This window comes from Callithrix jacchus, chromosome 6 (genome assembly GCF_049354715.1).
Source record: "Callithrix jacchus isolate 240 chromosome 6, calJac240_pri, whole genome shotgun sequence".
Lineage (NCBI taxonomy): Eukaryota > Metazoa > Chordata > Mammalia > Primates > Cebidae > Callithrix > Callithrix jacchus.
In genome coordinates, this window is record NC_133507.1 from 29,687,807 (window position 1) to 29,702,696 (window position 14,890).

Genomic DNA, 14,890 nt, shown 5'->3' on the forward strand with positions numbered 1-14,890 from the left:
TTCGTCAAACCTTTTTTCAAAGTTCCTAGTTTCTTTACGTTGGGCTACAACATGTTCTTTTAACTCACAGAAGTTTCTTATTATCCATTCCCTGAAGAGCGATTCTGTCATTGGGATGTGTTCGTTCTCCATCAAGCCTTGTTCCATTGTTGTTGTGGAACTGTGATCATCTTTAGAGGGAGAGGCGTTCTGATTTTGAGTATTCTCAGCCTTTTTACGCTGGTTTCTTCCCAACATTGTAAATTTATCCTCCTGTCCTCTTTGAAATTACCAACTTTCAGATTAGGTCTCTTGATTGGACGTCCAAGTTGTTAGTTCCCAGGGCCAGAACGGCAGCGTTAAGACTGATGGTGCTTTTCTGCCCAGGGTTCTCCTGTCTGGCTTCCTTCTTGTGTCCATAATGGGCTACTCTGCCTTCCCGGGGCTCCAAACCTCGGTCAGAAGGGGAACCAGTCTCCTTTACTCTGCGCCGAGAGCTGCCGCGCTGAGGTGCCGTCACAGCCGCTGCGCGGGTCTCAGGAGTGTGCTGGGGACCCGTGTGGGTCCTCCAAACCTCGGTCAGAAGGGGAGCTGGCCCTGTTTACTCTGCTCCGAGAGCTGCCACGCCGAGGTGCCGGCGAAGCCACTGTGCTGGCCACAAGAGTCACGCTGGCGACCTATGTGGGTCCTCCAAGCCTCGGTCAGAAGGGGAGCCAGCCCTGTTTACTCTGCTCGGAGAGTTGCCGCGCCGAGGTGCCGGCAAAACCGCTGCACCGGCCACAAGAGTCACTCTGGCGACCCCGTGTGGTTCCTCCACTGGGGATCTTCTGCTCCATGAGCGACCAGAATTTGTCTGAAGTGTGGCATCCTTTAGTTCTCTGCGCTTTGACTGAGAGCTGCAATCCCGAGCTGTTATCAATCAGCCATCTTGGATCATTCCCCTTCGATAGTATTTTTTTTAAGTATTTTCCTCCTGATCTGGATCACGCACTGGATGTAATTGTTATGCTTTAGTCTCCTTTGCCACCTGTGCCTTTTGAGCCACTGCTGCCCCCTCATCGGGTTGTACTAGAATTATTTCCTTTGATTATCTGTCTCTTCAGAGAGTAATGATCGCAGATATCTTAAACGTTGTGAGTAAAACAAGAATATTTATATTCTTCTGCCCTGGAGTGAAATCCCAGCAAATATTTGAGTACCTACATATGTCAAGAGATTGTGCTGAGTAGTGGAGATCAGCAGCAGGTCAGGAAATACGTGGTCCTGACTCTCAGTGGGGCTTCCAGATGAGTAAGATCATTATAGTACTCTTCAGCAAGTCTTGCTGAGCTCACAGATAGAGATTGCTCCTGGAGGGTACTCCTGGAAGTGTGCTGGAAAGTAGATATAATTCAAGGCTCCCAAGGATCTTTAAAAACAATATTAATTATCTCATGACAGGAAGATTGAAAGTTTCAAGGTAATCATGTTGGCAGCTTTTCATATCGTTTTTTTAAATTGCATTTTAGGTTTTGGGGTACATGTGAAGAACATGCAAGATAGTTGCATAGGTACGCACGTGGCAGTGTGATTTGCTGCCTTCCTCCCCTTCACCTATATCTGGCATTTCTCCCCATGCTCTCTCTCCTCAACTCCCCACCCCCCGCTGTCCCTCCCCTATTCCCTCCAACACACCCCAGTGTGTAGTGCTCCCCTCCCTGTGTCCATGTGTTCTCATTGTTCAACACCCACCTATGAGTGAGAACATGCGGTATTTCATTTTCTGTACTTGTGTCAGTTTGCTGAGAACGATGGTCTCCAGGTTCATCCGTGTCCCTACAAAGGACACGAACTCATTGTTTTTGATGGCTGCATAATATTCCATGGTGTATATGTGCCACATTTTCCCTGTCCAGTCTATCATTGATGGGCATTTGGGTTGATTCCAAGTCATTGCTATTGTAAACAGTGCTGCAATGAACATTCGTGTGCATGTGTCCTTATAATAGAACGATTTATAATCCTTTGGATATATACCCAGTAATGGGATGGCTGGGTCAAATGGAATTTCTATTTCTAGGTCCTTGAGCAGTCGCCACACTGTCTTCCTTAATGGTTGAACTAATTTACACTCCCACCGGCAGTGTAAAAGTGTTCCTATTTCTCCACATCCTCTCCAGCATCTGTTATCTCCAGATTTTTTAATGATCGCCGTTCTAACTGGCGTGAGATGGTATCTCAATGTAGTTCTGATTTACATTTCTCTAATGACCGGTGATGATGAGCATTTTTTCATATGTTTTTTGGCCTCATGTATGTCTTCTTCTGTAAAATGTCTGTTCATATCCTTTGCCCACTTTTGAATGGGCTTGTTTTTTTTTTTTATTTTCTTGTAAATCTGTTTGAGTTCTTTGTAAATTCTGGATATCAGCCCTTTGTCAGATGGGTAAACTGCAAAAATTTTTTCCCATTCTGTTGGTTGCCGATCCACTCTAGTGACTGTTTCTTTTGCCGTGCAGAAGCTGTGGAGTTTCATTAGGTCCCATTTGTCTATTTTGGCTTTTGTTGCCATTGCTTTTGGTGTTTTGGTCATGAAGTCCTTGCCTACTCCTATGTTCTGAATGGTTTTGCCTAGATTTTCTGCTAGGGTTTTTATGGTGTTAGGTCTTACGTTTAAGTCTTTAATCCATCTGGAGTTAATTTTAGGGTAAGGTGTCAGGAAAGAGTCCAGTTTCTGCTTTCTTCACATGGCTAGCCAGTTTTCCCAACACCATTTATTAAACGGAATCCTTTCCCCATTGCTTGTTTTTGTCAGGTTTGTCAAAGATCGAATGGTTGTAGATATGTTGTGTTGCCTCCAATGCCTCTGTTCTGTTCCATTGGTCTATATGTCTGTTTTGGTACCAGTACCATGCTGTTTTGATTACTGTAGCCTTGTGGTATAGTTTGAAGTCCGGTAGTGTGATGCCCCCCGCTGTGTTTTTTTTGCTTAGAATTGACTTGTCTATGTGGGCTCTCTTTTGGTTCCATGTGAAGTTTAAGGTGGTTTTTTTCCAGTTCTGTGAAGAAGGTCATTGGTAGCTTGATGGGGATAGTGTTGATTCTGTAAGTTACTTTGGGCAGTATGGCCATTTTCACGGTATTGATTCTTCCTAACCATGAACATGGAATGTTTCTCCATCTGTTTGTGTCCGCTCTTATTTCGTTGAACAGTGGTTTGTAGTTCTCCTTGAAGATGTCCTTTACGTTCCTTGTGAGTTGTATTCCTAGATATTTTATTCTCTTTGTAGCAATTACGAATGGCAGTTCATTCTTGATTTGGCTCTCTTTAAGTCTGTTATTGGTGTATAGGAATGCTTGTGATTTTTGCACATTGATTTTGTATCCTGAGACTTTGCTGAAGTTGCTTATCAGTTTCAGGAGATTTTGGGCTGAGGCAATGGGGTCTTCTACGTAAACAATCATGTCGTCTGCAAATAGAGACGATTTGACTTCCTCCTTTCCTAATTGAATATCCTTTATTTCTTTTTCTTGCCTGATTGCTCTGGTTAGAACTTCCAGTACTATATTGAATAGGAGTGGTGAGAGAGGGCATCTTTGTCTAGTGCCAGATTTCAAAGGGAATGCTTCCAGTTTTTGCCTATTCAGTATGATATTGGCTGTTGGTTTGTCGTAAATAACTTTTATTATTTTGAGATACGTTTCGTCAATACCTAGTTTATTGAGGGTTTTTAGCATAAAGCGCTGTTGAATTTTGTCAAAGGCCTTCTCTGCATCAATTGAGATAATCATGTGGAAAAATATGGAACGCTTTATGAATTTGCGTGTCATCTTTGTGCAGGGGCCATGCTAATCTTCTCTGTATCGTTCCAATTTTAGTATATGTGCTGCTGAAGCTAGCACAGCCTTTCATATCTTAAAGTCTGTTTTGAAATCTGGTTGAATGTGAAAATCTAAGAGACTTTAATACTATCTGTTATAGTAGTAATGAAATTTTGCTTATACTGCATTATTGCCACAGTTGGTGGTAGAATACCATTTCCCTCTTCTGGGTGATAATTTCCTCATTGGAATTAAAAAAAAAAAAAAAACAGAAAGTGGTAGAAATCTCTATAGACCTTCCTGCAGTATTTACATTCCTTCATGTGCAGGTTTTTCTTTTCACTTGTTTTTTGTTTTTGTTTTTAAAGTGTCAGCTGAGGCTGTGGTACCTCTTAATTCATGAACTGAAGCAACCAGAATTTCTAGTGCATTTGTAGTTATGCTTTCCTGTCCTGCAAGACCTGATTTGGTTACAATATAATCTTTGTTCACATTTTCCAAGGTAAATTTTAGATACCTACGCATAATCCTCTTTATGGCAGAAACACAAGGCTGATCGACAACTTAATTAGTAACTGTAGACATAGGATGGGCTTCCAGTCAAGAGAATACTGAGTAGTTATTTTACAAGGCTAAAGGAGATTGAATGAGGAAGATGCATTTAAAATGGAAATGTGGTAGTTGTACATAAAGAGGTTCTGTGCTAGAATTATAGAGCATTTAGATAAACAGGATTCTAGGTATGAGCCTCACAGTTCACTTAAGAAGGAAGGTAGATGGAGAGAGAGCAGGGCATTGCCTTCCCTTGACTGGCCCCGTCACACGTAGCCACTCTGTTTCTGCATATGACTTTATCTGAAAGCATGCAGCTACTTAAAAGTTTGAAAACTAGTGTCTTAGTTATATTTGTGAAATTATACCATGCCATGGTCTTCTGAGGTTCCTTGCAGTTCTTTTTAAAGCCTGTGAGCTACTTTCTTCACAAGTGTTTGCTGTCCATTGGTCGCATGCTTTGGGAACATAGGTGCATGGTAACATTTAAGTAAACAGAGCATACTGTGAAGCAGATGATGTTGGAACTGATGGTTCATTTGAACTATTTGTACTATCACTACCTGTGCTTCAGAGAGACAGTTGATTCTATTTATACTCTGTTACAGTATCTTCAAATGTGCATCTTTCCGCTGTGAAATCAGATACGTTTTGATCAGCAGTGTTACGTGATTTATTCATAATTTAATTTGCAAGAGTTTTCTGCTTTAGTGGTACATGAGATGATGGTGCCTTTAGAAGTAACAGCATCTTAATTTTGATGAACTACACTCTATTTAGTGCATAAAATGCCACATATAGAAAGGTAAAACTCCTAAAACATTTTTCCTTTTTTGCATCTGTGAAGGTGGCAAAACTCCAGTAAGCTGGTCTGTGGCTATCTAACAGTAATTAACATTGAGACATTAATGTTGAGACAGATGTCATATATCTTTGTAGTTCTAGCCTCTAACATAGTGCATACCACTTAATTAGGGGTTCAGTAAGTGTTTCCATTGAATGATCTTTTAATAATACATAGTGAGGCAAGACCATTAAAACAAGGTTTTAGTTGGAGTAATTAGGAAAAAGGAAATGACTTATTTTATTCAAGAGAAAAATAATTCGTACAAGAAAGGAAACTAATCATAGCATATTACTTAGATCCCATAGGTACAACATTTCTAGCAGATACTGAACACTGATCCTACCAAAATAGTAACTTAAAAAAAAATTGTATATGTTTAAGGGATACAAATGCAGTTTTGTTTTGTTTCTAGAGACGGAGTCTTAGTCTTGCTCTGTCATCAGGCTGGCATGCAGTGGCACGATTTCAGCTCGCTGCTACCTCCACCTCCCGGGTTCAAGCAATTCTCCTGCCCCAGCCATCCAAGTAGCTAGAACTACAGCCACGCACCAACACGCTCAGCTAATTTTTGTGTTTTTAGTAGAGACAGGGTTTCACCATGTTGCCAGGATGTTATTGATCTGTTGACCTCGTGATCCACCTGCCTTGGCCTCCCAAAGTTCTGGGATTACAGGTGTTAGCCACTGTGCCTGGCCACAAGTGCAGTTTTGTTACGTAGACATATTTGTAGCAGTGGTGACTGTAGGCTTTGAGTGTAACCATCACCCAAGTAAGGTACCTTGTACCCATAACAAAATAATAACTATTAGGAGAAAAAGACAAGCTGTGTGCATATGTTTTTGGGGAAGAGGGGCAGACAGTAAGCTAAATACTCATTTTCTATGTTGAGAAGTCAGTTTGTAAGCTCATCAGTCTTCATTCTGACATTCCTCCTCTGTGTGCATGTCCAGCTCTGCTTTGTGATTCTGTTGTTTGGAGATGTGTAGTTTTTATGTAACATGGCCCAAAAATGTTAGGCCAAGATTGCATTTGTTGATTGGCAAAAGGAAAAAGTGTCAAAGAGAAATTATTTGTATACTTGTATTTTTGTATTATGTACCAACTTTGGATCTTAAACCCTCGGTAAAATGCAACTCCAGCGGACACCGTCCCACACCTAATTTGGAGCTTCTCTTCTAGTGAGAGAGCTGAGAAAAGTATATAAATACCTTTTAAATAGCCCAAAGAGGGTGTGTGTGTGTGTGTGTGTGTGTGTGTGTGTGTGTTTTAAAGCCACAAGAGACCAGGTGCAGTGACTCATGCCTGTAATCCTAGCACTTTGGGAGGCTGAGGCAGGCAGATTGCTTGAGCCCAGGAGTTCAAGACCAGTCTGGGCAACATGGCAAAACCCTGTCTCTAGGAAAAATCCAAAAATTAGCCAGTGTGGTGGTGTGTGCTTGTAGTCTCAGCTACTTAGGGCTGAAGTGGGAGGATCACTCGAGCCCTGGAGTTTGAGGCTGGAGTAAGCTGAGACTGTACCTCTGCGCTCCAACATGAGTGACAGAGCAAGACCCTCTGTCAAAAAAAAAAAAAGCCACAAGAGAGTAATATAATAAGGAGGGGAGAAAAGATCCTGTAGCCATAGAGAAAAGAATGAAAAAAGCAATCAGTAAATCAGGCCGAAAGATGGGTGGGTTTTGGATAGGCTGGCATCCCTGGGTGATGAAGTGTCTTTCAGGAATGCATGTTTACAGTTTGGCTCCAGAATGGGGTATAAGAAAATTAATTGTGGGTGGAAAAGAGCATTGGTGATACAGAGAATGGCGATGGCCTGCAGAAGAGTTGCTGGTGTGGCACGGCCTATCAAGGCACCGCAGTAGTGAAAGAGATGGTGTTCTAGCTCTGCTTATTAGCTGGGTGGCCTTGCTCAGGAGGTTCTGTGGCTCTTTGCTTTATCTATCTATACAGTAGAGATAGGATGCTTCGTAGAATTAAGGTTATGATGAATAGAGAAAGCCTAGCTCATACAGGCACACATGTGCTTCACTCTCAATACAAAAAGAACAACAAAAAAGTTGTTTTGCAGAACAGAGCTTTTGAACGAAAAAATGATGTCACTATTGCTTTGAAACAGTTATTTCTCATAGACTAGCGGGTAGTGAAGGCCCTAGGGTAATTGCCCCGTAAGAAGAGCAGTTATAAGAGTCCAGGTAATTCAGAGTCTGAACTGAGCAGTCCCTATAGGATTTGAAATAAGGGACTTAATGGGGGAAGCACTGCAGACATAAAGTCAACAGAAAGTTCTGAACAAGGGAAATGGTATTATTAGGGATAACAGTGGTTTCATTAATGGAAATAGATTTGGCGTTCCTGCTGCTTTGGGTTATGGGTAACATAAACCAAGGTTTATGTTTGAGGTTTGAAATTTGGAAGTGCCCATTATACACCTTGGCAAAGACATTCATAAAGTGGTTGGAAGTGTGGGGCAAGAACTAAGAGAGACTCTGAGTCAAGAGAGATATTGTGGGGGTGAACTGGGGAAAGGATGGATGAAAGAGGAGGACTGAAATCAGAGTTGATGTGTGTCTGCCTTTAGGAGATGAGAGGAGGAAGAGGAGCCAGGGAACAGTGGATGGATAGGATGGATTTTTGTGGATGTCAAATGAAAATACATTTCAAAAGAAGAATCAGGTCAACATTTTTAAATTCTGCAAAATTCAGGGTTGACAGGGATAAAGAAAGGCCACTGAATTTTGAGATTTACTTGTCACTGGAAACCTGTGACAAAGTTTTAATAGTACTCAAAGTGAGTAGGAGGCTGGGTGTAGTGGCTGATGCCTATAATCCCAGCACATTGGGAGGTAGAGGAGGATGGATCACCTGAGGTCAGGAGTTCAAGACCAGCCTGAGCAACATGGTGAAAACCTGTCTCTACTATAAATAAAAAAATTAGCCGGATGTAGTGACGTACGCCCTGTGATCCCAGCTACTTGGGAGGCTGAGGCAGGAGAACTTCTTGAACCCTGGAGCCGGAGATTGTGATGAGCCGGGATTATGCCATTGCAATCCAGCCTGGGTGACAGAGTGAGACTCTGTTCTCAGAAAAAAATAAAAAACAAAGCGAGTAGGAGCCAGGTCACAAAGCCTTAAAATGTTAAAATAGATGGGAAGGAGGTAGAGATGGTGAGACTCCCTTAAGGAAAGAGGAAGAGGAAGATGGAACCTGGTTCAGTGGGCTCGGCAGGGTTCCTTGACGCCACAAGCACTACCAAGTTTGGGCCTGATAATTCTTTGTTGTAGGGAGCAGTCCCATGCATTGTAGAATCCCACCCCCACCCCCATGTTGTGACAACTACAGCTGTCTCCACACATAGTCAAATGTTGGGTGAGAACTTCTGATCACAGGGTTGAATAAGGATTGCTATTGCTGGAGTGGGGAAGGAGCCTAGTCCAGAGGTGCATGGAAAACTGCAGCCAGGGGGTGATTTAGTGAAGCAGGGATCCGAGGAGGGCAGGAGGAAATCCAGCAAAACATCTGTCTACAAGAGGTATCCTGAAGTTGGAGAGGGTGGGGAAAGGCTTTTTTTTTTTTTTTTTTTTTTTGTTATGACAGTTGTTTTGGCTCACATTAGATGGCCTCAAGCTTATCACTAAGAAAGGAGAAAAGGTGTTTTGATCACGAAGAAGGCAAGGTTAATATTTGGAGGAAATTATGTAAACTTTAAATAATCTCAGTGGGGGAGGATTAGTATACCAATGAGTATAAGCATTACTGAACAACAGTGAGGCCTGGCTGAATGGGACTTTTGAAGCACTTATTAAAAACATTGGTAAAATCTTGAGAAAGAGGAAAACGTGTATCTCAGCCACCCTGATACTTTCTATATTGGTACATTTTACGGTCTAGACTTACATACATTTTTTTAAATTTTGCTATTTCACAGAACTTTTTGTAGATTTCAATGTTACTGAAATTTTATTTTGGTTATTTTTAATAGGTATGGTAATAGTTTATAGATCTGTTCTTTAATTTACCAGTTAGCACTCCAGTTACTGACTGATTAGGTTGCTACCAGTTTTTAATGCTGGTATGCCTAAAGTTGCAGAAACATTCTTACGTATAGAGTTTTGCCAGATTTTACTAATGGACCCAATGAGGGTTTTATACAGTGGTAACGCAGAGCAGGAAATGTGTTTTCTGAAATGTCACATTAATGAGGCCTCCCTTGATCCACCACATTTAAAATCACAACCTTCATGCCTGCTTTCATCTCCACAGTACTTGCTATCTTCTAGGTGATTTACTTATGCACCTTGATTGTTGTTGTTTCCTTTATTCAACAGAATAGGGATTTTGGTTCAGGTCACCGGCACCTTAAATAGTGCCTGGCACATGCATACTTGCTGAATTGAGTGGATGATGGCACCTACCCAGACTTGTGGGTGAAATGGGTTTGGAAGAGTGTCAGTAGCAATGGATATTCATGGAAGACACTGGAAAAATAATTTCATTGACTAATCTTTAGTATCTAGAGGGAGAGGAGGAAGCAACAAAAATCCACAGGGACAGGAATTAGGAGATTTAAGGGTTAGCACCTGGAGGTAATTGTGACAACAAAAGCACATTCCTCTGTAAGGTAAGAGTGAGAGAGGTAGAAGGTAAGTAGGCTGTGGTTAGAGAAAGGAATTTCCCAAGGTTTAGATACTAGAAATGGAACAATTTTGAGAATTAGTAGTGGCAAAATTGGTATACTACTCCATTTCACAGAGAATGGACTGTATCTTTTTTTTTTTTTTTTTTTTGAGACGGAGTTTCGCTCTTGTTACCCAGGCTGGAGTGCAATGGCGCAATCTTGGCTCACCGCAACCTCCGCCTCCTGGGTTCAGGCAATTCTCCTGCCTCAGCCTCCTGAGTAGCTGGGATTACAGTCACGCGCCACCATGCCCAGCTAATTTTTTGTATTTTTAGTAGAGATGGGGTTTCACCGTGTTTACCAGGGTGGTCTCGATCTCTTGACCTCGTGATCCACCCGCCTCGGCCTCCCAAAGTTCTAGGATTACAGGTGTGAGCCACCGTGCCCGGCCCTCTGTCACTTTTTAATTGCTCCTGCCTGGGCTAATTTACCAGTTAGTGCTCCAGTTGCTGCTGATGAGGTTGCTTCCAGTTTTTAATGCTGTTATGCCTAAAGTTGCAGAAACATTCTGTAGGTTTTGTTTTCAGAGGTCATTTTTGTTGGAATATGGCTATATATGATAATCTGACTAAGCAGATACGCTGGTAATGTCTGCCACACAATTAGGCATGTTAGTGACTATGTCAGGCTAGGCTTGAAAGCTAAAATTAGAGAGAAGTTGTCTCCCTACTATTTGACTTCTTGAGTCATTTGAACTGTTGAGAGTGTTTTGCACGTGCTTTTCTGTTTGAGGTCATTTTACTGAGAGTAGAGCAGCTTAGCTAAATATGTAAAACATCTAGTATAGCATATGCCATTCTTATTTTAAGCTGCTTTTGGGGAGCCACTCTTTGGTAGGTAATTGCAATAGTAGTTTTTTGGAGCACACTTAATTGTTATTACCCTCAGCCAGTACATGATTTTCCATTGCCTTATAAGTTCTCCACTGTAGCGTAATTTTTAAGTTTTTTTTTTTTTTTAAATTTTAAGTTCTGGAATACATGTGCAGAACATGCAGGTTTGTTACATAGGTATAAATGTGCCATGGTGGTTTGCCTCACCCATCAACCCGTCATCTACATTAGGTATTTCTCTTAATGCTATCTCTTCTCCCCTAGCCCCCTACCCCCTGACAGGCCCTGGTGTGTGATGTTCCCCTCCTTGTGTCCATGTGTTCTCATTTTCAACTCCCACTTACGAGTGAGAACATGTGATGTTTGGTTTTCTGGTCCTCTGTTAGTTTGCTGAGAATGATGGTTTTTAGCTTCATCCATGTCCCCACAACGGACATGAGCTCATCCTTTTTTATGGCTGCCACTATAGCATATTTTTAGCTTAAAAATTCCAGTTAGTCTCTGGTGAGCTATTAATGACAGACAGGTATGACTTAGTAGAATAGTCTCTGGAGAGACAGAGTTGAAGTAAACTTTACCATATTTTTTCAGTGGCTAGATAGCATGTCTGTAATTTCTTAATTCTTCAGTTTCTTCAATTTCAAAATATGATGATAATCTCAAATATAACCTTCCTCCCAGAATCTCAGTGATATTTTACTAATCTGTCATTTGCTTTGGTGGGATTATAGTAAGTATGATATGGGTTGGGAGGCAGAGGTGGGCAGATCACCTGAGGTCAGGAGTTGGAGACCAGCCTGGCCAATGTGGCAAAACGCTGTCTCTACTAAAAATACAAAGAAAAATTAGCTGGGTGTGGTGATGGGTACCTGTAATCCCAGCTACTTGGGAGGCTGACGCAGGAGAATTGCATGAACCCAGGAGTCAGGATGCAGTGAGCCGAGATTTTACCACTGCACTCCAGCCTGGGTGACAGAGTGGGACTCCATCTCAAAAAAAGATAAAATAAAATGTGATATGGTATGTTCAAAGATGTTGATGTTATAAGGAAAGAAAAAATAAAGAACATTTCAGATAAGGAGGAAAGGGTTGATGGAAAGCATAATCTATTATTGTGCCTGATCTTTGAGCTACTAGACACCGCATCAGAATGCTATTTGAGGATTGTTTTCATTGTGTTTAAAGCTTTCAGAGAAAATAGTATTTCCTGATAGAAGCAGAAAAGTAGAAAAATTTTCTACTTTTAAGGAGGGAAGGCTTACTAAGACTTATATTTAAATGAATGAAAGAGTAGAAGGTGGAAGAACAGGCAGCATCTGTGTGTGACTTCTCTGTGGCAAACACCATAGATTGAGATTTTAATACACATTTTCTTTAATTCTCAAAACAGTGCTTGGATTATAATATCCATGTTTACACATTGTGAAATTAAGGCACAGAAGAGTTAAGAAATTTGTCTAGCATCACATAGCTAGGAAATAAAGTTTTGTACCCAGAAATCTCTAACTTTGTATAGCATACTGTGTATCAAACTAACCATAAAGAATAGTGTCACCAACGATTGAGGTTTCAGACATTTACATTTGTGCTGAATGCAGAAGAGGCTGAAGAGGCTGCTTAACACTTGAAATGTGTGCCTAAGTACAGTTGTTGAGTAATTCTTACCCTATCCCTGTTTGTTGTATGCCCCAAGATTCTTTCATCTGCTGCAAAAACAGTGCAGATTATGGATTGTATCACAGCAGGCATTAAGGGCATGGGTAGGCCTTCTGGAAGCAAGGGTGGAATGGGAGGTGCTGTAGCCTTGAGAAGAGAAATCCTCTTGCCTTGTTCAAATCAGTTGGCTTATAATAGTGGAAAGTTCTTATTTATGTTTATAATGGTATGAGTTGACCAGACTTGCTTGTTTTTTAAATTTAAAAAATTTTAACTTTAAGTTCTTGGAACCAAGTGCTTTATTCCAAATAGGATATGGTAATTGAATTGACCAGTGTTGTACAATATGGCATTGTTAGCAGTTTTTCTCTGTGTAACTGACTTCAGTAATCTTGAGGGTGTTTTCTCCACCTATTGTTTGAAAAGTTGGAGTGCCCTTATAAGGGTTGTAGTGAGTGGTTCTTCTCTTCCCATTATAATTGACTGTAGTTAGCATATGGTCTAATTTATTTTAAGAGCACCTCTTAATAAGCCTTGATTTTATTGAAAATCATGTTCCTTGGACTTCCTCATTACTTGGTTGTTAGCATAATATTAACTGTTACTAGATCCCAGACATCTCTTTATCTTGATCTAAAGAACTTCGTTAGGGAGGAGTCCTGCAGTTTTCATTTAACCCATTTGTAATCTCTTTGAGGAGGATGGAGCTGTTTGTTTTATGACTGAATCATTTGGGAGGTATATATACTAATTTTTGCTGTAGGACCTCAAAGAACATTCAGGTTAGAAAAAGGATATAAAACTTAGAAGGTTAAGACTATACCTGGGAGGCAGAATATATGTTCTAACCAGAGATTGCTTGCGTGTAGGGAGAATGCTGGAGAACCAGACTCCTGGAGCAGTTTATCCTATGAAATACCATATGGAGACTGTTCTGTGAGGCATCATCGGGAGTTGGACATCTATACATTAACCTCTGAGTCTGAATCACAGTATGAACACCCATTTCCTGGAGACAGTTGCACTGGACACATTTTTAAACTTATGAACATCCAACAGCAACTAACAGTAAGTCAGAAAGCTTTTATTTTTAAGTGTGTGCGTGTGTATGGATGTGTTTTGTATGTGTGTCCCTACCTTCCTCCAATGAACCTTGATATAATTAGAACATAAAAATACTTTCCTGGGCGGGCATGGTGACTCACGCCTGTAATCCTAGCATTTTGGGTGGCTGACACAGGTGGATCATTTGAGCTCAGGAGTTCAAGACCAGGCTGGGCAACATGGAGAAACCCTAGCTCTACAGAAGATACAGAAATTAGCTGGGCATGATTGTGCATGCCTGTAGTGCCAGCTCCTCGGCAGTCTGACACAGGCACATGGCTTGAGCCTGGGAGACAGAGGTTGCAGTGAGCTAAGATGACACTACTGCACTCACCCTGTCTCAAAAACAGAAAAAGACTTTACCCAAAGATTGTGAAACCTATAAAGCGGTATTAGATGTTACCACACTTAGCAGATCCGAACTAGTATTAAGGTTGTAACAGTAAGGGGACTGAGAGGCTTTTTGCATTCATTTTTTGGAATAACGAAAGACTCACATTTCAGGTACAGAAATATGCAACAACTAGAACTAAATTATCCTGGCATAAAAGGATATTTGTCTGTATTTGGTTTAACTTTACAAAATGAAATAAGCAAAACAGTTTCTGAGATTGTTACCAAAGAACAATAACCAAATTTAATCAGGAGTATTTTTACAACTATTTTAGTGAGCGATGATATGTCCCATTTAAATATAGTGTTACTATATTTAAATCAAGAGTTGTATGGTACGAAGATCACTAAGAAACAAACAAAATAAAAGATTCTATAATCCACTCAAGTCTTCAAGATGAAGTTGTTGCCAGACATAAAAACATTACAGACTCCTTGTTAGCATTTATTACAAGTAATATAAACATCATGTGTGTGTATGTCTCTTGGCCGTGACATCTGAAAGACTATGTTTAGGTAATTTTTCCACCCAGTTTATTTTAGAGCTGATTTGATTTGGAAACCACTCGACAATAATTTCTTTTAAGGTCAGCTCAATGCCAGAGGCTTCTTTGGGAACATGCATTATTTGAGACCAGCAAGCCAAGAAATTTCATAGGTTATGTGATGCTCCCACTTTTGTGTATTAGAATTGTGTTCATTCCAGAGCAAGTGACATTTTATTTTCCTCTGAGTGGACTGCTAGCCAATCAGATTTTACCTTAGAGCTCCTTTTTTTTTTTTTTGAGACGGAGTTTCGCTCTTGTTGCCCAGGCTGGAGTGCAATGGCGCGATCTCGGCTCACCGCAACCTCCACCTCCTGGGTTCAGGCAATTCTCCTGCCTCAGCCTCCTGAGTAGCTGGGATTACAGGCACGTGCCACCGTGCCCAGCTAATTTTTTGTATTTTTAGTAGAGATGGGGTTTCACCATGTTGACCAGAATGGTCTCGATCTCTTGACCTCGTGATCCACCCACCTTGGCCTCCCAAAGTGCTGGGATTACAGGCTTGAG

The 14,890-nt window shown here is 41.0% G+C and overlaps 1 protein-coding gene and 1 non-coding gene across 44 annotated transcripts in view; one reads left to right on the top strand and one right to left on the bottom strand.

Moving 5' to 3' along the window:
- The window catches only part of AKAP13 (A-kinase anchoring protein 13), a 378,015-nt gene that overhangs the window by 196,359 nt on the left and 166,766 nt on the right, over positions 1-14,890 (top strand). For all 43 annotated transcript variants that reach the window (XM_078326957.1, XM_078326966.1, XM_078326968.1 and 40 more), the window contains one exon: positions 13,211-13,409. In XM_078326957.1, coding sequence (XP_078183083.1) covers positions 13,211-13,409 — 199 coding nt within the window. The remainder of the gene's footprint in view (positions 1-13,210; positions 13,410-14,890) is intronic.
- LOC118154864 (U6 spliceosomal RNA) lies at positions 3,755-3,861 on the bottom strand. Its single transcript, XR_004745116.1, has one exon. It is a non-coding gene; the product is annotated as a U6 spliceosomal RNA (small nuclear RNA).